At 42.4% G+C, this 21,938-nt stretch overlaps 4 protein-coding genes across 9 annotated transcripts; 3 read left to right on the forward strand and 1 right to left on the reverse strand.

Annotated features, from left to right (window-relative positions):
• Window positions 1-789: 789 nt before the first annotated feature.
• Window positions 790-3,062, reverse strand: LOC146258946 (zona pellucida sperm-binding protein 3-like). Its single transcript, XM_084671838.1, has 8 exons — window positions 2,629-3,062; window positions 2,374-2,492; window positions 2,184-2,287; window positions 1,908-2,085; window positions 1,514-1,694; window positions 1,333-1,418; window positions 1,016-1,251; window positions 790-907 (listed from the first exon to the last, which is right to left on the reverse strand). Exons 1-8 carry the CDS (start codon window positions 3,013-3,015, stop codon window positions 846-848), a joined length of 1,353 nt encoding a protein of 450 aa, XP_084527964.1. The 5' UTR covers window positions 3,016-3,062; the 3' UTR covers window positions 790-845.
• A 2,228-nt stretch (window positions 3,063-5,290) lies between these two features.
• On the forward strand, window positions 5,291-11,264 carry chkb (choline kinase beta). 2 transcript variants are annotated; one of them, XM_084671836.1, is made up of 11 exons: window positions 5,291-5,779; window positions 5,943-6,051; window positions 6,245-6,358; window positions 6,520-6,653; window positions 6,790-6,894; window positions 7,800-7,858; window positions 8,768-8,855; window positions 8,959-9,067; window positions 9,638-9,741; window positions 9,830-9,911; window positions 9,998-11,264. In XM_084671836.1, the coding sequence occupies exons 1-11, from the start codon at window positions 5,427-5,429 to the stop codon at window positions 10,052-10,054; spliced, it is 1,314 nt and encodes a 437-aa protein (XP_084527962.1). In that variant the 5' UTR covers window positions 5,291-5,426; the 3' UTR covers window positions 10,055-11,264. The 2 variants fall into 2 exon arrangements, with proteins under 2 accessions (XP_084527962.1, XP_084527963.1); XM_084671837.1 differs by having other exon boundaries at window positions 5,976-6,051.
• A 315-nt stretch (window positions 11,265-11,579) lies between these two features.
• LOC146258948 (kelch-like protein 23) lies at window positions 11,580-15,128 on the forward strand. Of its 2 annotated transcripts, none has more exons than XM_084673346.1 (8): window positions 11,580-12,323; window positions 12,424-12,612; window positions 12,670-12,854; window positions 12,940-13,291; window positions 13,422-13,567; window positions 13,747-13,901; window positions 14,309-14,466; window positions 14,618-15,128. In XM_084673346.1, exons 1-8 carry the CDS (start codon window positions 12,066-12,068, stop codon window positions 14,798-14,800), a joined length of 1,626 nt encoding a protein of 541 aa, XP_084529472.1. In that variant the 5' UTR covers window positions 11,580-12,065; the 3' UTR covers window positions 14,801-15,128. The 2 variants fall into 2 exon arrangements, with proteins under 2 accessions (XP_084529472.1, XP_084529473.1); XM_084673347.1 differs by having other exon boundaries at window positions 13,198-13,291.
• A 150-nt stretch (window positions 15,129-15,278) lies between these two features.
• On the forward strand, window positions 15,279-21,859 carry cpt1b (carnitine palmitoyltransferase 1B (muscle)). Of its 4 annotated transcripts, XM_084673200.1 has the most exons (20): window positions 15,279-15,438; window positions 16,219-16,379; window positions 16,612-16,751; window positions 16,855-17,026; window positions 17,151-17,252; window positions 17,345-17,482; window positions 17,584-17,661; window positions 17,760-17,867; window positions 18,006-18,090; window positions 18,623-18,818; window positions 18,920-19,105; window positions 19,195-19,300; window positions 19,402-19,518; window positions 19,599-19,763; window positions 20,117-20,251; window positions 20,531-20,683; window positions 20,783-20,896; window positions 20,994-21,086; window positions 21,223-21,354; window positions 21,467-21,859. In XM_084673200.1, the coding sequence occupies exons 2-19, from the start codon at window positions 16,239-16,241 to the stop codon at window positions 21,319-21,321; spliced, it is 2,328 nt and encodes a 775-aa protein (XP_084529326.1). In that variant the 5' UTR covers window positions 15,279-15,438; window positions 16,219-16,238; the 3' UTR covers window positions 21,322-21,354; window positions 21,467-21,859. The 4 variants fall into 4 exon arrangements, with proteins under 4 accessions (XP_084529326.1, XP_084529323.1, XP_084529325.1 ...); XM_084673197.1 differs by having other exon boundaries at window positions 21,223-21,859; XM_084673199.1 differs by lacking the exon at window positions 15,279-15,438 and adding an exon at window positions 15,821-16,114 and having other exon boundaries at window positions 21,223-21,859.
• Window positions 21,860-21,938: the final 79 nt, after the last annotated feature.

The raw sequence follows: 21,938 nt of genomic DNA on the forward strand, positions 1-21,938 counted from the left end.
TTACAGATAACCAGTTCCACAGCAACTAAGTCAAGGAGTGCAATTAGAGAAATGTCTTGTCTTGACAATCTTGGAATGTCCTCAATGTGACGCCACATCATGGGGTATATATGATCACAGCTGAACTGAAGGAATCTCAGTATGTTTCAACATTGTCATATTTCCAATGTTAAGGTGACCGACATATCTCAAGGAAGAATCTTATGTTAACTTCCAGGTTTCGGGAATGGGCTGCGAAAAAGGAAGTTGAAAAAGTACCATACAGTTCGTCAACAGATTTTAATCGGCTCAACAAGCCAAAGCAATAGCTGAACTGCGGAGCTGTCCAGTAACCTGGTGCTGAATCTGACGAGAACGGGTGTCTCCATACGCGATACAAGCATTAACAAGACCCACTTCTCACCACAGGAGGGCGTCAGATACCACAAGATACTCTCTTGTGGTTCACTCCAGTCATGAAGGACCATTAAAATTACAATTTGTATCCATCATATTTAATCAGCATATCAGCAGTTGAAGCAATCAAATGCACGCTATATTGTATTTAATTTGCCATCTATTTGCTTGTTTTCATATGGAAATTGACAACCTTTGCCTTGTGAATATTTGAGATTGATGGGTCTTGTAGAAAAAGGTTTGACAAGCTGCTAGGGATAATAAGAGATATTGTATAAGACACCTTATACAATCTTGCCAAACTTCAAGTATTGGTAAGCGCTTAACACAGAGCAATATAATACATTGATAAATGATAGGACCATAAAAGAGAGAACATACAGGCCAGGGATATACCATTCCAAATGTTTATTAAAATGGTGACGCTATTGTTAAGAATATGGATTGAGTTACTCCATCTGTTCCTCTCCAACAGTGATAGCGATGCTGGCCAAAGCTTCCCATTCGTGATCTGAAGGGCAGAGGCACAAGGGAAGGGTGTCAATTTTGTTGACATAAGCCATTCAATGTAAAAAAAGAAACAAAACATGTGTTTATCTTCGTTTTACACAATACAGACCTGCATCAATGGTCACTTCGCGAACCTTTCTCCAACCACCACCACCTCCGCCGCCACCACCACCGCCGCCACCACCACCGCCGCCACCACCACCATAGCCGCCACCGCCGCCACCACCATAGCCGCCACCACCATCGCCGCCACCACCGCCGCCACCACCACCACCACCACCATAACCACTACAGTTAGAGTCACAGCAGCCACAAGCTGCATGATATCCATTGGACTCTCTCCATCTGTGGAAAATGACAGAGAGTTATTCACACCATGTCAGAGATTAGAAATCGTACAATAACAGTCTCACATAGTTAACTTACCCATTGGCAAAGGAGCAGGCTTTGTAGGTACCGTCAATAGACCGGGCAGCAGTGGATGCCTTCAAGTAGCAGGTCATGTAGATTTTCTGCAAAGTGCAAAGAGAAAGGTTTTAAATGGGAGAATAAAACATTATGGAGGATCTCAAAGAACATGAGAAGATCTTTAGTAGAGCTTGCTCACCATTGACCTTGCTGGAGATGTCTTGCCAGGTATCTTGACCCCAGCTAGGCCCATGCCCTGGCCCTGGCCCGGGCTCACGCCCGCGAACATAAAGGATTCAAGCTGGAACTGAAGCTTAGTGTCATCTCCCCGTGGAAAGAATGTGGAGGCAGACCCAGTGGCCTGACCATCAATCATACAACTGCAGAACACAGACAAGACATAGGCTCTTGTTAGAGTCCCATCGACAAATGTATCCTTTATCTTGCATCTGACGAGGTTTGACAGCCACAGCACAGTGTGCAAAAAGACAACAAAAGACAAGTACTCGGCCAAAGATTTGAGGAACCTACAAAGATATTGCTCATGGAGGTGCTGTTCAGAGTGTCACCTGCTCCCCTCTCCCTGTACTTACCCATGGTTGTCAATGAAAGCATATCTTGGTGAGGAGTTGACATCAGGTTGAAGGGTGGCCACACAGCGGTCCACGTAGACACGCAGGGGAACGTGCATGTACTGTTGGACAGAGGCCTGTATTCTAATCAAATCGCCTTGTATGTAATTGTTGTTAAGCCTCTCAAACTTCCCGTCATCTGAAAAAAGACATTTAGGTTTGATAGTGCTACTGATTCATTATTGATATTACTGATCCCTCTCGAAATAAATTGTCAAACTATTTCTACAAACTCACCAGTCATGAGTTTTAAAGTAAAGTAAAGTAATTCTTCTGCCACCCTAGTAGTAGAGAATGGGATCCACCGTGGATTCAAAGCTAAACTGCTCACATTGTGTTTCCTGGAACAGACAAATAAACTGCATCACAGTCCAGAACACAAATGTTGCATTTGAGGTAAGTTGTGAAACATGGATCATTGACATACCTTTGGTAGTGGCACGCCACTCTAATTTCAGCTTTGCCAGTCCTCACAATAGGGACATTTTGCACAGGACTGGGTGAATAGGTCACAAGGTAGGAGTATACCAACGAGTCCTCATTCATCTGGAAAATGCATCACTTAACAATGTCAATGTGCACATAATCATGTCACATTATCACAAGTCATGACACGCACCTCTAAAAGACATGATTGCACATGTGAAATGAATGTCAGTTAGTTATTGCTGTTTATATTTACCGTGATTTGGCTGCCACATGACACCAGATCAGACTGAAAGAGCAAATCTGTCGGTATCTCTTGCGACACAGAACAACTTCCCAACTTTAGATCATCACTTTTGATTAACTGACCAGTACCAAACATGTCCCTCTTCACCATGATATTGACCTGGCTCTCTAGGCACGAAACTGAAACAGAGTTGGTAACAGGAGGTAAAGGCACATCAACAACCACCCCTGTCTGGCTATCTGCTGGAGGATCTTTAGGAAATTCCCAGGAGATTGGTGGCTCAGGAATAACCTTTCCTTGATAATTAGGTTTTCCAAAGTCCTGAGGGGCACCATCACATGCATAACCAAGCACAACCACTACCACAAGACAATTTGCGATCCACTTCATCGCCATGGCTTCACAACAAGAAGTAGTCCACACAGTTCACCAGATACTGTGAGGACGTGGGGAAGTTGATGCTGCTTTTATAAGGGATGGGTCATGTTTACTTTGTTGACACAGCACCTTATTTTTCTGACCGTTCCAAATGAATTTCAGGCCAATGAATTAGCTGGGGAATTGGTATTCAAGTGTGCTATTCAAAACAAGTAGCTCTCGCAGAATGCAACACACAGATTTTTCCCAAAACAGATGTGGGTGTACTTTACATACATTTTACTCTGGCATGGAGACTGCCAACAGAAACTAGCCTTTTGGCTATAACTGGGTGCATTTTAACGTTCATTAATGTACACTGTCCCTCTTGATATTTTTTTAAAATAAATAAAGGAATATTAGTTTATTCTTCAATTACATATTCTTATTTACAAGGTTTTATTTTATTTTTTTATTGATTCAATGGCCTCCTTTGGCCTTTGGTGTTCAATTCTACATCATGAGATGCAACTGGGCAGCTATGTAAGATTATTTATGTTGTGCTTAGAATCAACACAACTCTAATATTGCAACCGATTGCTTGCCCCTGGATAAGATCTTTGTGACCCAAATGTTCCAGGTCAAAACTTTTAAAGCCAGGATGAACACTGTGCAGATATACATCCAGCCTTTTGGATGACGTAAGTGGCCAGATGTCATCAAGCAAAATCCTACAGTCATATCAAAACAATTCAAAGAAGTTAGCTCTACATCTTCTTCTTCTTTAGGTAATTTGCTTCCTGGTGCAGATGAGGATCCTAATGTAAACAATCCTATCGTTAGTCAAATCTAATTCCACTATACATAGAGAGAGATAAACTATAATTGTCAATCTTTAAAAGCAGAACATGATCTAAGACATTTTAAGGCCCTTCACAGTCCCTGATAAGCAACAAATAATGATTGAATTGGATTACTGCAAAAACGCCTGTTAAATTCTTTAACAAACCATTGCTTTGCACTTGTGCTCAGACAAAATCAACATTCGTTGACAAACAGTCACATTGACCGTCCTCAATATTTAGATGTTCAAACTGAACTTTGAAATGTATTTAAGGACTGAGTGACCTCAGTCATGTCAATCAGTGGAGTATGTGGCTCATTTGCTCATTACATTGTTCAGCTTGCACATACATGTATTATTATTTGACACTTATGTATGCATTATATACACAAGTATTTATATAGGGTATCAAATGTTTATTTCATCATCCTCGTCTCCCTAAACAACACTACAACAGCATCCAAACTAAAACGGCAATTTATGAAAATAAGAATTTGGGGCACAAAGATGTTCTGGAAATATTTTAACAATTCATCTCACACCTGTTAACCATAGTGTTTGGTTGGTGGCCAAGGGGTGTGTACGTGTGGTAGTGTGTGGTGTGGTTAGCACTAGTTGTTACTCCTTGAGGTTGCACGTTAGACTTGAATGTTGGCACATCAATTGCTCTTGTTTTTACTGCTGTTCTCTCAGAATTGTTGTTTTATGTTTTGTCTTGCAGCCCTTTCCCCCTTTCCCCTCAGCTAGCTTTTTCCACAAAGGCTGCCATGGAAAATAAGAATTTCTTCTTGATTACTTTCCTGGTCGACCGTTAAATACAAATAAAGGGAGGGGGCTGGCCAATAAGTCCACCCAATCTAAAAGTAAGCTGGACTTTGCCAGGTTGTTCACAGCATATGGGGAACTGTTTGGTTCACTTAGTGTAAAGTCCTGACAAATAAATTAAGAATAGTATATCCTGTGACTGTGGCCATAATGCCATAGATAAATGGGTTCAAGAGAGTTCCATGCCTACAAAGAGACTTGTACCACGTAATAATTTTTTACCTGTTGAATGCATAATGTAGAGCCACTTTTTGGAATTATTCTTCTTGTTCACAGATGAACATCCATACTTGCTTACTTAGACTACGTATCATTTACAAACCAGTGTGTATTGACTGTTCAAACGTAGTCATTACTGTTTGATATACACATTCATTTATGCTCAATACCATATAGTTTCAGATACAAATTAAGTCTACACTTTCTTACGCTGTAAAATTACAAATTGTTTACGTTCCGTCAGTGTTAGTGTGAAGACATGAAGCAGGGAAAGAAATACACTGTCCTGTAGTGACTTTCCACACACTCCTGCACAGTAGGTGGCGATGTGGGCACCTTTAAGTTAGATCCAATACGCCAACTACATTCTAAGAAGAAGAAAAACGCAGAGACTCACAATCAACGGTTTATCAAAATCCAGTTCTATGCGATTAAGATCGAGTATGTCAGACTATTCACGATAGCCATCTTTAAATGGAAATCTACGGCAATTGAGAAACACATTCCATCTGAATTTGCATCCTTAACCTTTAGTCCAGTTGCTAAAGCAAAACAGATTACAATGCAGTCGGGGCAAAATACGATTACATGCCAGGGCGAGGGTGCTTTGGACAAATCCGACAAGACAAAGGCTTTTAGAAACATTCCTACTCTTACAACAGAAGACACTGATCCCGCCCTGGAAAGGAGAAGCGTGGGTGACATTATTTCCGTGGCTAACGAGACTAGTTTAAGGACACCGAGCCCTGGGGGTGCCAACGGCGATGACGACTCTGAAGCGGAGTCGTATCGGGATGGACGAAGCGAGGAAGTGGACAGGGACACTAAAGGCAGGGCGTTTGCTTGGTGTCGAGACTTTCTGTCTGGCTCATGGAAGACCATTCCAGAAGCGGATTTTCAGATCAGCATTGTGAGGTTAGTAGACAGCTACCACACTTAAACACAACTACAGATCTTACGGCTACATATACAATAACTGGCGTTATATTATATAACTAGACACAACTTTTCTTGCCACGTGTGCACAGCTTTGATAATTTGTGTCCAATGTCCAATGTTTTTTGCCCTGTGTTTGCAGCGGTGGACTGAGTAATCTTTTGTACATGTGCAGTTTACCTGACAATGTAAATCCCATGTGCGACGAGCCGCCCAGGGTACTGCTCCGAATCTATGGAGCCATTCTTCAGGTCTGTACTGTCAATCCCTTCAAGTAAAATGTTTACTTTTGCAAGTGTCTGCTTATTAGCTTTTAGATGAAAGGGAAAGGGTGGAGAGACATGAGATTGTGACAATTAGGCTAGAAGTTTACGTATTAAATGAGAAATGCTCAGACTAGTTAGTTTTCTGAGACATCACAACTAATTTGGATGTGTGTGGCAGGGGGTGGATTCTTTGGTTCTAGAGAGTGTGATGTTTGCCATCCTTGCAGAGCGAACACTGGGGCCACAGCTGTATGGCATCTTCCCAGAGGGACGCCTCGAACAGTACCTACCAGTATGATGACTCACACACACACAGTACTGTAACACTTTCCCCCACACTCACTGGAATACTGAGTAAAAAAAACGAAATACCCTTTTATAATTACGTTATAGTATCAACCACAAATGAAGAATATTTAATACATTTGATGTAACATTTCTGTACCCAATCAGAATACCCGTATGAAGACGGAGCAGCTATCAGATCCAGAAATCTCAGCTAAGATTGCCTCCAAACTGGCATGCTTCCACAAAATGGCAATGCCATTCAACAAGGAGCCCAAGTGGTTGTTTGGGACCATTGACAAGTGAGAATAAGACAATACTTTGTCTGATCAGAACCTTCTCAACAAACATGTGGTTTCTCAGTGTGCACTTAGAAGAACAAAGCATGATTAATCCCAGCACTAATACTGGCACACATTTTCCGTTTGTGTTTTGCAGGTACATGAATCAAGTGATGAATCTGAAATTTGTCAGAGAAGCTCACGTGAAGAAATACAACAAGCTAATGAAATTAAATCTTCCTGCTGAGCTGGAGAAACTCCGGTGAGTGAGGATTGGCATTAAAGGATTGGCATTAAAATTTGCCTCCATTCAATAGTACCCTGAAGCGGTTAGGGAATCGGGCTATTAATCAGAATGTTGCCAGTTCGATTCCCAGACGTGCGAATGACGTTGTGTCCTTGGGCAAGGCACTTCACCTTACTTACCTCGGGGGGAATGCCCCTGTACTTACTGTAAGTTGCTCTGGATAAGAGCGTCTGCAAAATGACTACAAGTAAATAGTATTTCCTTGGATATAGGGACAAGAGGCACTCACTATCTTACAGTTCTTCTTCAATCATGTGGCAGTGACAGAAAGAGGACTATGATGTTCTCAGTGTAGCTAGATAGGTTGACCTCTCCCCCAGTTGATATAGGACCTATTTGAACACTCAGCAGCACAAGAGCTTTCCTGTACTGTGACCGTACACCATATAGTGCTACATCTTGAGATAGGAAAAAATGATAGTGTCACTCTTGCAGTCCACCTGGTTGCCTAACATCTCATTTGTCTAATATTCACTCTGAAAAATTGTTCTTTGGTCTAGTCTTGTCTAATATAACTACAGTTAGGTAGTTGCTCCAACCAACAATGTACTGTGCTATGGCTTCAGAATCTATTCTGACCCCTTCACTGTTAGTGGAAGGAAGTTGTTCTGTAATCCTGTTGTGTTTCTGCATGCCTGGTCCACCCCACTGGACGTAAGATGACAGGTGTGTGGCTCCCACCCCAACAGCAATGAGCCATGTCTTTTGTGTGCATGATATTGCTGTTGTGATGTGTACTATGAGATGTAACAATTACTGTTTTGTTAAACCCAAGATGCCCTTGTTTTCTCTCTTGTCTCTCTCTCTCTCAATCGTCTTCCTTCTTTCACCTTCCCACTCAATCTCTTCCTCCTGATTAGAACGCTGCTAACAGCAACCCCATCTCCTGTGGTGTTCTGCCATAATGACGTTCAGGAAGGTAAGAGTCACCTTGTCCCCCCCACAATGATCTGCCACCTGACTCCACTGTCAGACCCTTCCTAGCAGAACATGAAGCTACCGAACTTAAGAGGAAGCATGGTGAGGCTATTTTTAGTTTGGAGTTCAGGCATGTGGATTACTGACAACCAATAGGTACATAATTGGAATAAGAACAGACTAAACCAAGCATCTTATTTCCTCATTCAGTTTCTATACACAAACCCATTATGTTTGGATGATATCAGACATGATCATGACCTAAAACTGTTTTGACGGGTTTGTCAAAGTAGTCAAGATCAAGGCTATTGGTGAGTCTGACCTGTCCATGTGTGGGCAAGAGACATCTTAAAAGCTGTGGAGGCTCTATCCTGTCCTTGTGTTCCTGATCAAAACATTGGGAAAATTGTCTCAATCGTTTGTGCTCTGTGAAGTTAACATTTTAATATTTAATTTATTTTATAGGTACGTCAGAGGTCACTCAGCCCACCAACATGGTCCAAATTCACCCCAAATTTGTGTTAGTTTTTTATTCTTTTGTGTTGGTTTGTGCCGTTAAAGGTTTTGTTTGTGCATATCAAAAAAATGGCAGCACAAAAACTAACCGCACAAACCAGCACAAATGATTGAGACCTTTGCTAATGTTTTGTGTTGGGTGGAGGGCTAATTTTAGGCTGTGTGTGGGTGTGAGAAGCATAATACAAGCAGTAGAAGTCTTATGTCTACTTATTTTTATATTTTCTATATATGTTTTACATTGTTTAGTTCTTAGAATTAACCACACTATTGTACTTTTCTACAGTTTTTATTTAAGATTTGTATATGTTTATTGTATGCACCTTCCTGCCACAGTAAATTCCGTCTTTGTGTAAACCTACATGGCGAATAAACCAGATTCTGATATGACTAGGTAACATCCTGATTCTGGAGGGCAAACACCAGTCCTCAACACTGAAACTCATGCTCATCGACTTTGAATACAGCAGTTACAATTACAGGTGCAGGTTTTGTTGTTTACCGTGTCAACAAATGGGTCAAGTTATGATGCTGAAACAGGAATACAGTTTTCTTTAATGTCTTCTTTGTTGTCATTCGCTTTAGGGGCTTTGACTTTGGTAACCATTTCTGTGAATGGATGTATGACTACACATACAACCAGTGGCCCTTTTACAAAGCAACAGCAGACAACTATCCCAGCAGGGAGCAACAGGTGAGGTCATCCACTAACTATAATCACAGATGCTCACCCCAATCTAAGTCATTCTTTATTATCTATTTCACTATGCTTACGCATGACGTCATCATGCCATAATGCCAGGATTATAACCAGCATTATTTCACAAACGGGGATTGTATAAAGTTGAAATGTGGTAGGTGTATGGCTCAAGACCCAAGGATGTGCTGTGAAAGCACCTGAAGTTGTTTGGATGCAACAAATAAATGGAAGTATATCGAGGTGACATAAGGTGCAGCTGTGAACGCCAGGCCAGGCAGGACACACTCCTTTAGGGATCACCAAGGTCTAACAAACTGCTGCTTTAGCATTAGCAGCTAACTGCATTTCTTCTGGCCACATGGCACCACCTAGAGGCCAATGGGTATGTGTGTTTAAGGGATCCACCGGAAGACCACACATTAAAATAAAAATAATAAAATAAAAACATACCTTTAGAAATTCAGCGTACAGACGGTGTTTAATTACAGTTTGAATACATTTTACTTAATATACGCAACATATTGCTCATTATACCACCTGTTATATCACCTGTGTCTCCTGCAGCTCCTTTTCATCCACAACTATCTGTTGGAGATAGGGAGCAGCTCTGAGAGACCCTTGCATGAGGACGAGCGCTACATAGAGGCCATGCTTCTAGAAGCCAACAGGTATCAAAGTCTCCTATACAACTATTGCAATCCTATAATTAATTGTTATACTTCTCTTATATATCAATGTTGTGTTTTTTTTTTTTAGGTTTGCATTGGCCTCCCACTTTCTCTGGGGCCTGTGGTCCATCATCCAAGCAAGGATATCAAAGATTGAGTTTGGCTATATGGTAAGAAGCATCATCTGCCCTAAGGGAAAACAATGACCTGTGTGTGAAGGTACATCACATTTTCTCATTTTGATCTCTCATTCCAGGACTATGCCCAGTCACGGTTTGATGCCTACTTCAAGCAAAAAAAGCTTGTCTCCTAACTTTGACTTTTCCTACAAAGTACAATGATTTCATTGATCAGATCATCCGTCCTTTATTTAATTTTTCATCCCTTAGTCCTTTTTCATAGTAATGGGGCAGGGTCCAAAGATTTCCGATGCTGTAGGTGTGTTTGTATCCGAGACCAATACAAGGGGAGTGAGGGTGTCATGCATCCTTTAGGTTATAGCTGGCTATTTATTTGCCTTTGTAGCACATACTATGCTTTGCATTAATAAGTGCTATACTGTGTCAGCACTGTTTTATTCTAACTGCAGTCTAAATCAATGCACTTATCCTCCTCATAATGTGAATGCTGTTATAGCGGTCTTGTTTAATTGAAGAACATCCAGTTGTTCCAGACAGTTGTGCTCTTCACCTGTCGTCTTGCACTTACATGTGATTTGTCAAAAATCTTCTGTTCAAAGATTCTTTGCATTTTGTGTTGTCACCGTAGTCAGGTTTACTGTGCATGTTGTAGAATGTTGGCTTTACAGCATGGCACCAAACTGTGAATGTCCATTTCTCAACTCAACAGTTATCATTACTTTTCTTTGTCTTTTTGGGGAAGATAAGTGTGTAATTTAAAACAGGTAACTAGTTGGCCATGATGTAATTGCTTTTACTTTAGCAGTCTTTGTGAATCATGAGTCATTCTACCTCATTGAATGCAGTGAGTTTCTTTGTAATTGATAATCAAGATGTTAAATTGTGACATGCATTAATGTCAATTATGACCATACAGTAAAGTTGTACTGTACAAGATTTAAAACCAGATCAGGATGAGTTGCTTCAAAAGTGCAATTCATTTTGTTTTTTAAAGCTAATCAAAATTCCAACTCTACTTCTGCATTTCCTTTTAGTATAACCTACAAACAGTTTGTGTATGAGGTGTTTTCATTTCAGTCCATATTTGAGACCGTCATGTTTGTTTAAAATCAAGATTAACAGCATGCTTCTGTGATACAATAAAAAAATGATTATAAATGGGATCAGGTTGAAAAGCAAGGCCGGAGTTTCAGTGCTTTGAATGATTATACATTTCAAAATACATTTCAAAATGTATTCCTATGTTTCATTTCTTAATCATTTTTGCTAATGCTGCCTTATTGAGAAACCTTTTAAAGAATTGCTGATGTAAATACAAATTTCTCTTTTGGCACTGCTTTGAGTGTTGCCATTGAACTGCTAATAAATATACTTCATACCTGAGGATGTTCTCGATATTTCTGTTGGACCCATTGAGGGTAGATATTTGACACTCACAAACTTAATTTGCAATCGCTATAAACCCAAAATAAAACATTTGCGTCTGGCCAACCATGTCAAATCAATTACACTGTAGACGTACTGAACAGTATGACCTATTGATGATAGAAACGAAATGATAGAGTGCGTTCTATAGTATGTCCTGTTATAGCAGTTGAGGGCTCACATTTCAGTTCCCTATCCCCACCTCTCTTTTTCAAATGGCTTTAAATAGACCAGCAGGGCAGAACTCTATCCGGCTCAGAAGTCTGTATGTATCCAGTCTGGGTGATGCAAGTACAGGCTTCCTGACAAAATGATTCACGCCTGGATTTGTAATATAAAATCTGTCCACTACTGTGTTTTGACAGTATTTAAAAAAAACCTGATGCAGTCCTTAATTCTGCTTCATTTTGGACTGTTTGTTTAGCTTATCAGACACGAGGTTTGGAGAGCTTTTGTGGATCAAGGAAAGAAACAGACTCAGGCAGGAACCAGTTTTCCATTACAAATGGGGTTTGTGAGAAAAAAAAAGTAAAAGGTAGTACTGTCGCTTCAGCTTGAGATACAATTTGTTTTAAAGATAAAATGTTTCCACAAACCTTTGGTCGTGATGTGCACCTGCTGTGTTTTTAGTACAGCATGAAATGAACAGCAAATCTGTCCCAGTAAAACATGCTCAATTATGTCGACTGTAACTGATCTTGTGTGGAACTAAACAAATGAAATTCCCTCTTCATTGGATAAACTGTTCCCCCGGATATAATGGCTCGTCTCAGGCCGTATTTGACATTTCTTCTTCAGTGGTTAAGCTTGTGGTTGAAGCATTGTTTTGCAAGGTTGTGGAAGGCAGTTTCAGCAGCACACCGCTGGCTGACTGCTTCATCTGGTGGAACAATGGACAGAACATGTACAGGGGGAGTTCAGGAGGAATGGAAGACTGATATGGCATACCGCACATATCTCCATGGAGATGGCAGTCATACCATGGTTACAATCCAGACCAGCACTCATGTTTTCCATGTAAATCAATGCACTGTGGATACTGCAAAACATTAAAAACTGTGGTGTTCCAAGAATCATCCATACATAGTATATGCTATGATCTTTCTCCATGTGTCAGGTGGATCTGGGAAGGCTTTCAGCCTGCAGTGAGTACTTCAGAGCCTTGTCTGAATCCAATATGAGAGAGACCTCAGAGAACCTCATCCACCTGGACGACATTCCATCCTCTGTGCTTCACAGTCTGCTGGAGTTCACTTTTTGGAACAGCTTTCATGTTCCTAAAGAAGAGCTGGGGATACACATACAGGTGGGCTGATTAAGGTTATTAAGGTTCAGACTCAAACTAAACTAACTGCTTCCTAAGGTGGGTAGCTACCTCCTGGCTGAGGATTTCCTGTCACGGTGCCTGTCAGCCCTGGACAGTGTGCTGACCCCAGATACCTGCCTGTTCTATCTGGGTCTGGCCCAAGACATCTGCTGCACTGAATTGCGGACAACAGTGTTCACTTACCTGAGCAGAAGCCTGCTGGAGTTGCCTCACCTCACCAGGTGTGTTCAGTACACATGGTTACTGTATTTAGTCTGGAAGCACATAGGTATACAGAAAACACCATGCTTGTGGTTAATTTCTCAGGAGGGAGGATCCTCAGGAGGGGGAGGAGCTGCTTTGGCTGAGGTCGCAGGGTGATCTCCAACTGTGTAGCCTCAGAAAAGAGAACCTGACCTCTTGGAATGACCCAGAGACAGAAGCTGCCCGTCACATTTTCAGATTTGAGGGTTCAGAGGTCAACGGAGAATGGCATCCAATCACAGAGCTCCCCTTTATGGCTGATAAGTGGTGTTTCACCACAGTGGTCCTGTATAACTACTTGTTTTTCATCGGTGGTTACAGGCAGCGACTGAAAAGAGGGTGGGAGTTCAAAATGGCCTCTTTTAGATACAATCCCTTTACTAATACCTGGGTCTCAACTGCCCCTCTGATCAAGGTAGGTTCAGTCACATGCCACCTGGAAATCTAACATTTCTGCCTTTGTTGTAATGAAACAACGCATGTATGCAGTGTTTGTAAAAACAGCACAACTGAAGACAAATAACGTATAATCTCGGTGTCTGCAGCACAGAAGGCATTTCAGTGCAGTGGCATGTGATGGCTGTATCTATGCTGTGGGAGGCTGGTACTTGGACTCTCTGGTGACGCCAGACTCCAGCACTACCCTCTACACTGCTGTGGAGTGTTACAACCCCTGGGAGGATACATGGAGGTTGGTCAACAAACCAAGTGTAGCAGACAACCACAGAAGACTAAGCCTCCTGACAACATGTTGAAAACACAATTCCAAATTGAATTAATTGTGCTATCCCTAATATGATTTGTGTTTGGGATTGGCAATCATTTGGGATGATACATTTATAATCAGTCATCCCCCCCCCCTCTTTTCAGATTTGTTTCCTCGTTGCCCATGAGTGACTTCTTGTTCAGTATGTCCTTGTCCCATGATGTCCCTTTGGCCAGCAGTCTGGGACACTTCCTCTATGTCCTGGGGAACATCCAGAGGACTGGAGAGAAACTGGTCCTACAGTACAACACCAGAAAGGGTACCTTAATTCGAGTAACGTACAGTCAACTCCGGAATTAATTGCGCCTCTGGCAAGGGGGAGCAAAAAGTGTAAAAAATGTCCCTTTTCTGTAATTTAGCTTAATGTCACAATGAAAAAAAAAAGAACAATCCAACCTCCAATTGAAGTACATTTATTTTGGGGAAACTGACGCACTGAGGCATTTTTCCTATTTATAGTTGACTTTAATTTGACTTCAGTTGACCAGAGTGTTTAGGAACATTAGGAGGACAAGAGAACACACACATCAAATCACAGACAGTGTGTTGAGCTTCCTAAGTTAGCAAATGGTTATACATCCGGTCCAATAATTTCAGAGTTGACTGTATTATTACCCACATATGGCTATCTATTGATCAATCAATCTATTTATCTATCTTTCATAGACACTTGGTGTGAGCTGCTTCCTACTCTTACCAGGACCGATGCAGACATACCTAGTATTTACTTTCTGGGGGCCACAGACAAGCTGTTTGTAATTGGTGGGAACAACTCAGAAAACATAGTGGCATCATTCTCTGTGGAGTCTCAGCAGTGGGGAAAGGTGACTGTAGGGAATCTATTGTTTCTATCAATTTCAGCCCTATTAATGATTCATTATTAAATTGCATTATTCAAATAGCATATAGTATATTATCTTTACATTATTGGATCGAAGGTAGCCTGGATGATTAATGCCTTTTGTCTCGTTCTAGGTACAAGTGGCTGAGAAGGTGGCATTAGCCGGGCAGGGAGCGGTGCTAGGTAACCAGGTCTATATGCCTGGAATTGAGCACAATGCTATAGTAAGACTGGATCTCAACTCTCTCTCCCTCAGTGTCCTCCCTCCTCTTCCCATCTCAACCAACTACGAGGCACTTTTTCACCTTCATTTTTAATAGACCCTATTCTGCAGCCTGGTCTTGTCATTACTCCTCATAAGTTTACGGTCAACCTTATGGCGGTGTAGCAGGACATGGAACATGAAGTTATTTGGCAAAATGTTGCTACATAAACAATTCCATTGAACTGAGAAACCTTACACAAACATACAGTATATCTGTCCTGCTGCCAGTAGAGTATTAATACTGTAATATAGCCTAGTACTGTACTTTAGGCCTATATTGTTGTTGAGACCCTCCAAGCAAGTAGTTGGGCTAATTTCCTTGTTCTGTGTATATGTATGCCAGTTCATATGACAATAAACTAGTGCAAACCAACTAAGAACCAGAGTGTACATCATTGGTTCTAAAAGTACAGCACACAGGGTGTCGAGTTACAGTTACCGAGAGAGAGAGAGAGAGAGAGAGAGAGAGAGAGAGAGAGAGAGAGAGAGAGAGAGAGAGAGGGAGAGGGAGGGAGAGAGAGGGAGGGAGAGGGTGGGAAAAAACACCAGATACACAACTCTCAAAACCTAGGAAAGCTGCTCCAAGGGTATTGAAGTCACACTAGAGGACAAACTGAAGCCAAGTCCAGAAGAATTACAGTTTACGTAACACGGAAAACTCCCTTACCTGAAAAATCTGGTGATAAAAAGGTAGGCCAATGCCAATATTGTGAATTTGTGTATAGAATCATTTTCGTTACGTTTTACTGTTGTTGGAGTCAAAATAACGTTTGTTCTGATTCCGGCAAACTCACAATCCATAACAACGGTTTACAAATAGGCTACAACCTCTTCGATTCCAAACAGTCAACGGCTTGTAATGTTTTTAGGGCCTTTTTAAGCCACGATGCATGGACTGAATTGCATGAACATTTGAATGAATTGATAAATAAATGAACTTATTGGTTTTAAACTGTCATTTTCAGAGAGAATATCTATCTTAGAACATCGTAGAGTAAATGCAACGGCCAACCTCACGTGATCTTCCACGTTTGCAGTGTTTATATTTTTAAATCCTACGTAGCAGCACATGCATCATCGTCGCTACAGCTATATTTGGCATTTCAACTTTGCTCCACTTGGCTGTTCTTATGACATGGAAAAAGAAATTCAAGCTTGAGTTGTCACCAAAGCCATGAAGGCCCAGGGACTTGTGACCTCCAAACAGTCATTTGCCATGGAAACCAACAGCAATTATCAACTACTATGCACGACTTTAAATGCGATTCTGGAATATGCATGTTAGTTAGCTTCACTACGTTTCATATAGACCCAGAGGTAGAGCTATAACGGTCAATACCATACCTGTCTCTGTTCTTCCGCATTTGTGAGTTGCTTTACTCTACCCCGAATATAGCCTACTGTACATTAGAGAACGAGATCAACGATCATTTGATCTTGATTTTATTGTCTCACTTTTTGTTTTTGCAGTTACCGTTAAACTTTACAGGATGGCGGAGGCGCATCAGGCGGTGGGCTTCCAGTTCACAGTGACACCTGACGGTATCGACCTCCACTTAAGCCGTGAAGTCCTCAAACATATTTACCTGTCGGGGGTGACATCATGGAGAAAGCGCGCTATTAGGTTCAAGGTACGCTTGGCTTCTCCACTGATGCCAAGTATTTGATATGGTCAGACCTCAAAGGATAGATTTACTGTAGTTCCAACATAGTTAGATTACAAATGTTGCTAAGGCCAGAACGTAAAATGTGAACCCAAAGCATATCCATGTTTAGGGTGTGCTATGAGTGACATTGATCTTTTTCTAGAAAAGGGAAACATTGGTCCATAGGAAACCACTAACTTGTCTTCATTATTCCCAGAATGGAGTTTTAACAGGTGTGTACCCTGCCAGTCCATCCAGCTGGCTGATTGTTGTGATTGCCATAATGAGCACCCTGTATACCCGGATAGACCCTTCCCTGGGCATGATAGACAGCATCAAGAGGACCTTGCCTGTTAGGTCAGATTTATTTGTATAGATTCTGTGTACTGCTGACATGTAAATAATGATGTTGTCGAATGGAAAACTGGAAGGCTGCTTTGTGTGTTCCCTGGCCCTGCAGTGACTACATGACAGTGCAGACCCAGACAGTGTTGAGTGCCATCCTGTTTGCCACCGGTCTGTGGCTGTCTCTTATCTACCTACTGAGGTACTCTCTCAAAATCCTGCTCTCCTACCATGGATGGATCTTCGAGTCCCATGGAAAGATGAGCTTGACCACCAAATTGTGGCTTGTGAGTCTGTTTGGGTGTTATGCACTGTGGAGAAAGGAAATCACACTACCTTATGCATGTCATGCATGTTATGCATCCATAACAGGTCATTGTGAACACATAAAAGTCATTTCTCTTTCCTCAGAGCTTAGTAAAGATGTTGTCAGGGCGCAGGCCTCTCCTCTACAGCTTCCAGGCCTCCTTACCCAGACTTCCAGTGCCCAGTGTAGATGATACCATCAGCAGGGTGAGAGTGGGTGGGCAGCGTGGGCTGGGGAGGGGGTGGTTCTTAGTGTGTCATCATCATTCAACATCAGTGTCATTCACCTGTCCCTCCAGTATCTGGAGTCAGTTCGCCCCCTGCTGGATGATGAGCAATACAAACAGATGGAGATCCTGGCAAATGACTTTAAAAAGGACCAAGCACCCAAACTACAGAAATACCTTGTACTCAAATCCTGGTGGGCCACTAATTATGTAGGTATTCCCTAGAATGGGATTATATTATTTCTGTATTACGTCAGATTGTGTTTTGATGCCAAAGGAAAATGGTGATGTATCTGATGTTTCTGTTCTAGGTGAGTGACTGGTGGGAGGAGTACATCTATCTTAGAAGCAGAAGTCCAATCATGGTCAACAGTAACTTCTATGCCATGGTAACAAGTCATTTCGCTTCCTGCAGGCTTTGCACTTTAAACTGTCAATCAACCAGCAGATCCTAAGTGTCAGGGTTGTTTCGGTGTGTTGTGTTTAGGACCTCCTGTACATCACACCCACACACAGGCAAGCAGCACGGGCAGGGAACGTGGTTCACGCTATGCTGCAATACCGACGCAAACTAGAGCGAGGAGAACATGCACCAGTAATGAGAGATCACTCCGGTGTCCCTTTCTCTTAATCCTCTCCTCTTCCTGCTCCCCCGTCTCCGTCTTCTATTTGAAACATTGATAGACTCACCTTTGAGATAGACCAATTATAATTTGACTTCTCTCTGCTCCAGTTAAGGGCTCTCGGTATTGTGCCCATGTGTTCCTATCAATCGGAGAGAATGTTCAATACCACGCGCATCCCAGGCATTGAAACAGGTGAGACATTTGTGAGAGAACCGTGTGTGTGTGTGTGTGTGTGTGTGTGCGCGTGTGTGTGTGTGTGTGTCGTGGCAACCACGTCACGAGTCATGGGGTTGAGACGCATACGTAGCACTGCCATTTGTTGGATGAACAAAAGAAATAGCACATGAAGTGTTGGGACAATAACATTCGTGCCGGAGACCTGCTCTTACCTCTGGCTTGTGGCGTCTCCCTCTTTGAACCCTGTCGGGTGCTAAGGCAGAGGGAGTCAGATGGCTGAGAGGTTAGGGAATCGGCCTAGTAATCAGAAGGTTGCTGGTTTGATTCCCGGACGTGCCAAATGACGTTGTGTCCTTGGGAAAGGCACTTCACCCTACTTGCCTCGGGAGAATGTTCCCGTACTTACTGTAAGTCGTCTGGATAAGAGGGTCTGCTAAATGACTAAATGTAAATGTGAGGTGGAAATGACAGAGACGCCACAGTGTCCATAGCCTCTCGTACTCGGGCTCCCTTGAACCACCCTCCATCCATTCCCTCCTGCGTTCAGACTTTGTCCAGCATCTGAGCGACAGGAAGCATCTGGTGGTGTACCACAAGGGCCGCTTCTTCAAAGTGTGGCTGTACCACGGGGGGCGCCACCTCTGGCCCAGTGAGCTGGAGACCCAGTTCCAGAAGATCCTCAATGATCCCACTGAACCGCAGCCAGGGGAGCTCAAACTGGGAGCCCTCACAGCGGGAAACAGGTAGGCACACGCACGGATACACACACATACACATGCATGGACAAATTCACACACATAAACATTCTCTCTCCCCCCCCCCCCCCCATGCTCTCCATTCCCAGAGTTCCTTGGGCACGTGCACGTCTAAAGTACTTTGGGCAGGGTGTGAACAAAGCTTCGCTGGATGCTATTGAGACGTCAGCCTTCTTTCTGACGCTTGACGACGAAGCGCACGGTTACGACCCAGAAAAGTTGAAGTCTTTGGACTTGTATGCCAAATCCCTGCTGCATGGGAAGTGCTACGACAGGTAGAAGAATAGGGATACACTGAGGAGAGATCTTGTGCCCGGCTTGGGAGTTTTCAATCCATGTACAATCTGAATGCTTTCTCTCCTAGGTGGTTTGACAAATCTTTTACCTTGGTCGCCTATAAGAACGGCAAACTAGGTGTGAACGCAGAACACTCTTGGGCTGATGCACCGATTGTAGGACACATGTGGGAGGTTAGTTTAATGTACTGTATGTTATACCTATATTTAAGCATTGCCTTGTGACTGTTAAAGTGAGTATGTCGAGCCCTTTAACTGTATCTCTGCGTATACAGTATGTCTTAGCAACGGACTGCTTCCATCTGGGCTACACAGAGGAGGGACACTGCAAGGGCGATGTCAACAAGGGCCTGCCTCCCCCGGCCAAATTACAGTGGGAAATTCCACAAGAGGTATAGTAAGACCTATGGCGGGTTCCAAGTCAGGTCTGCCATTGGTCTTCTTGTGACACTTCTGGAGTTTCCTTCCTCAGTGCCAAGAGATCATTGAAAGCTCATACATGGTGGCCAAGGAGATTGCCGACGACGTGGACTTCCATGGCTGTCTGTTTGATGAGTTTGGGAAAGGCCTGATTAAGAAATGCAGGACCAGTCCTGATGCCTTCATCCAGCTAGCTCTGCAGCTGGCACAGTTCAGGGTAATAACAAGTTACATTTCTTAAGATGTAGTTTCAGGCATAGGCAAGAGATCCGACAGTGGTTTTTGTCATAGGGGTGGGAATCTTTTGGTACGTCACGATTCGATTCAAATCGATTCTTGAGGTAAAATAGATTCACTTTTTTTCCAAGATAAAAAAATTATACATATATTTTTTCCATACAAAAAATAAATAAAACCATTTTGGAAATTTGTGAATCGCTAGAAAACTGAATCGCGATTCGAATGTGAATCAATTTTTTCCCACAACCCCTATTATGTCATGTATGTATATTTGCCACATTGTAACACTGCTAGAACAACACGTTTGTTGTGTGTTTGCCTGGGCTGCAGGATAAGGGGCGGTTCTGTCTAACATACGAGGCCTCCATGACTCGGATGTTCCGAGAAGGTCGTACTGAGACAGTCCGGTCCTGTACCTCGGAGTCAACAACCTTTGCCAGTGCCATGGATGACCAGAGTGCCACGGTGAGCAATCATTGTAAAAGTGCTTGTACTTGCATAATAGTTCATTAGATCCATTGGAGTGATATGAAAACTCTTGCCAGTAAGCATGAGGTCACACTGCCATGGATGAGTGGCTGACCAGAACATGTCAGTTCTTGTACTCTCACCACTGTGATTCGGCATCATTGATTGGCTCCATCCTACGGTCCCCGCTCTCCCTTTTATAATTTGTATCATCAGTTTGCTACTTTAGCTTGACTTGTGTGACTTGAATAAGGCTAATTGTTTTCTTATGACCAGAGTGCCAAGAGACTAGAACTGTTCCAGAAGGCAGCAGAAAAGCACCAAAACATGTACCGTTTGGCCATGACAGGATCTGGTATCGACCGGCACCTCTTCTGCCTGTACATCATGTCCAAGTACCTAAGCATTGACTCACCATTCCTCAAACAGGTCTGTTTGTCCTTCTTGGGGTTTGTGTTTGGTTGGATGCATGTGTCCAAGTCCAATGTTTACTAAGTGAGATTGTAATACAAGAGCAAAACTCTCTAGGTTCTGTCAGAGCCATGGAGATTATCCACCAGTCAGACCCCTCAACAGCAGCTCAATCTGGTTGACATCAACAAGTTCCCAAGATATGTGGGTGCTGGAGGGGGTTTTGGCCCTGTAAGTTAATCACACTTAATGGCAGAAGGCACTGACACGCACCCCTCAATTCCCACCATGTCAGAGATACTATTATACTGTTTTTCCTCTGCCACAGGTCGCCGATGATGGATATGGTGTGTCTTATATCATAGTGGGAGAAAACCTTGTCACATTCCACATCTCCAGCAAGTTGTCAAGCACTGAAACGGTGAGAATCCCCACAGACTCATACTGTACACCTGCTTATCTGTTTCGAGTTTCTTTAATTTGGACTATTTATTCTCTCTCAAATCTTTTTTCCCCTCTCTTGCCTTCTCCCTCCATTGCTGCCTGTTGACACGCAGGACTCGTATCGCTTCGGACAGAACATTCGACAGGCCATGCTAGATATCCGTGCACTTTTTGACCAAAATGACAAGAAGGCAAAGGAGAAGAAGATGTGAAGGCTGCAGAGAGGACTTACAGTCACAATAAAGGCCAGTGGGCACTCTGCTGATGGCCTCTCCGCCTTGTTCTATGCCACATTACTTGAGAATTATTCCCAAATGAGAGGAACTCAATTTCATTTGACCTAAGTTTGCTTTTCAGATATGCAAGAGAACTCTGGTGTTGCAGTGGTAATTGCAGTCGCTGTGTCTCAACTAAAACAGAAGGGATGAAATATATGGCATTTTTAAGGTAGTTATCACTGAAACTATTTATTTCAAGTGTGACAGTAAATGTAGTTAACCATTGAATGTAGCAACTGTTAAGTAGAAATACATTTGAAAGCTGCTTGAAAGATTTCAGTGTGGAATGGAGTATAAGGATGAATCATTAACAGTTACAGTAAGTCATACAAATGCTGGTTACAGATCTATTTCTGTAACATGTCCAAACGTAAAACTTTTTTAAAAACAATGTTCAGCATTGTGGTGCCTAAGACTGTTGTCTTGCCTGTGTATTTATGTACTCTGTTCACAATAAAGTGTGTTCCATAAAGTGTGTGCTCTAAGTATGTCATTCTGAAATTGTTAGTTAAAAATCTACATGATTCCCTCAACCTAACCAGCTTACTGTT

This window comes from Hypomesus nipponensis, chromosome 14, assembly GCF_054491055.1.
Source record: "Hypomesus nipponensis isolate SF chromosome 14, ASM5449105v1, whole genome shotgun sequence".
Lineage (NCBI taxonomy): Eukaryota > Metazoa > Chordata > Actinopteri > Osmeriformes > Osmeridae > Hypomesus > Hypomesus nipponensis.

What these genes read in the sequence shown, in the direction of transcription:
- LOC146258946 (XM_084671838.1), bottom strand. Translation starts at nt 3,015, where the DNA reads ATGGCGATGAAGTGGATCGCAAATTGTCTTGTGGTAGTGGTTGTGCTT. An exon ending in GTGGCGTGCCACTACCAAAG is followed by an intron (nt 2,288 to 2,373) that starts GTATGTCAATGA and finishes TGTCTGTTCCAG; the next exon opens with GAAACACAATGTGAGCAGTT. An exon ending in GCTTTCATTGACAACCATGG is followed by an intron (nt 1,695 to 1,907) that starts GTAAGTACAGGG and finishes TGTGTTCTGCAG; the next exon opens with TTGTATGATTGATGGTCAGG.
- chkb (XM_084671836.1), top strand. Translation starts at nt 5,427, where the DNA reads ATGCAGTCGGGGCAAAATACGATTACATGCCAGGGCGAGGGTGCTTTG. An exon ending in CCATAATGACGTTCAGGAAG is followed by an intron (nt 7,859 to 8,767) that starts GTAAGAGTCACC and finishes TGATATGACTAG; the next exon opens with GTAACATCCTGATTCTGGAG. An exon ending in ATCCCAGCAGGGAGCAACAG is followed by an intron (nt 9,068 to 9,637) that starts GTGAGGTCATCC and finishes TGTCTCCTGCAG; the next exon opens with CTCCTTTTCATCCACAACTA.
- LOC146258948 (XM_084673346.1), top strand. Translation starts at nt 12,066, where the DNA reads ATGGCTCGTCTCAGGCCGTATTTGACATTTCTTCTTCAGTGGTTAAGC. An exon ending in CCAGCACTCATGTTTTCCAT is followed by an intron (nt 12,324 to 12,423) that starts GTAAATCAATGC and finishes TCCATGTGTCAG; the next exon opens with GTGGATCTGGGAAGGCTTTC. An exon ending in ACAGTACAACACCAGAAAGG is followed by an intron (nt 13,902 to 14,308) that starts GTACCTTAATTC and finishes TATCTTTCATAG; the next exon opens with ACACTTGGTGTGAGCTGCTT.
- cpt1b (XM_084673197.1), top strand. Translation starts at nt 16,239, where the DNA reads ATGGCGGAGGCGCATCAGGCGGTGGGCTTCCAGTTCACAGTGACACCT. An exon ending in TAGATGATACCATCAGCAGG is followed by an intron (nt 17,253 to 17,344) that starts GTGAGAGTGGGT and finishes CTGTCCCTCCAG; the next exon opens with TATCTGGAGTCAGTTCGCCC. An exon ending in CCTGGTGGGCCACTAATTAT is followed by an intron (nt 17,483 to 17,583) that starts GTAGGTATTCCC and finishes TTTCTGTTCTAG; the next exon opens with GTGAGTGACTGGTGGGAGGA.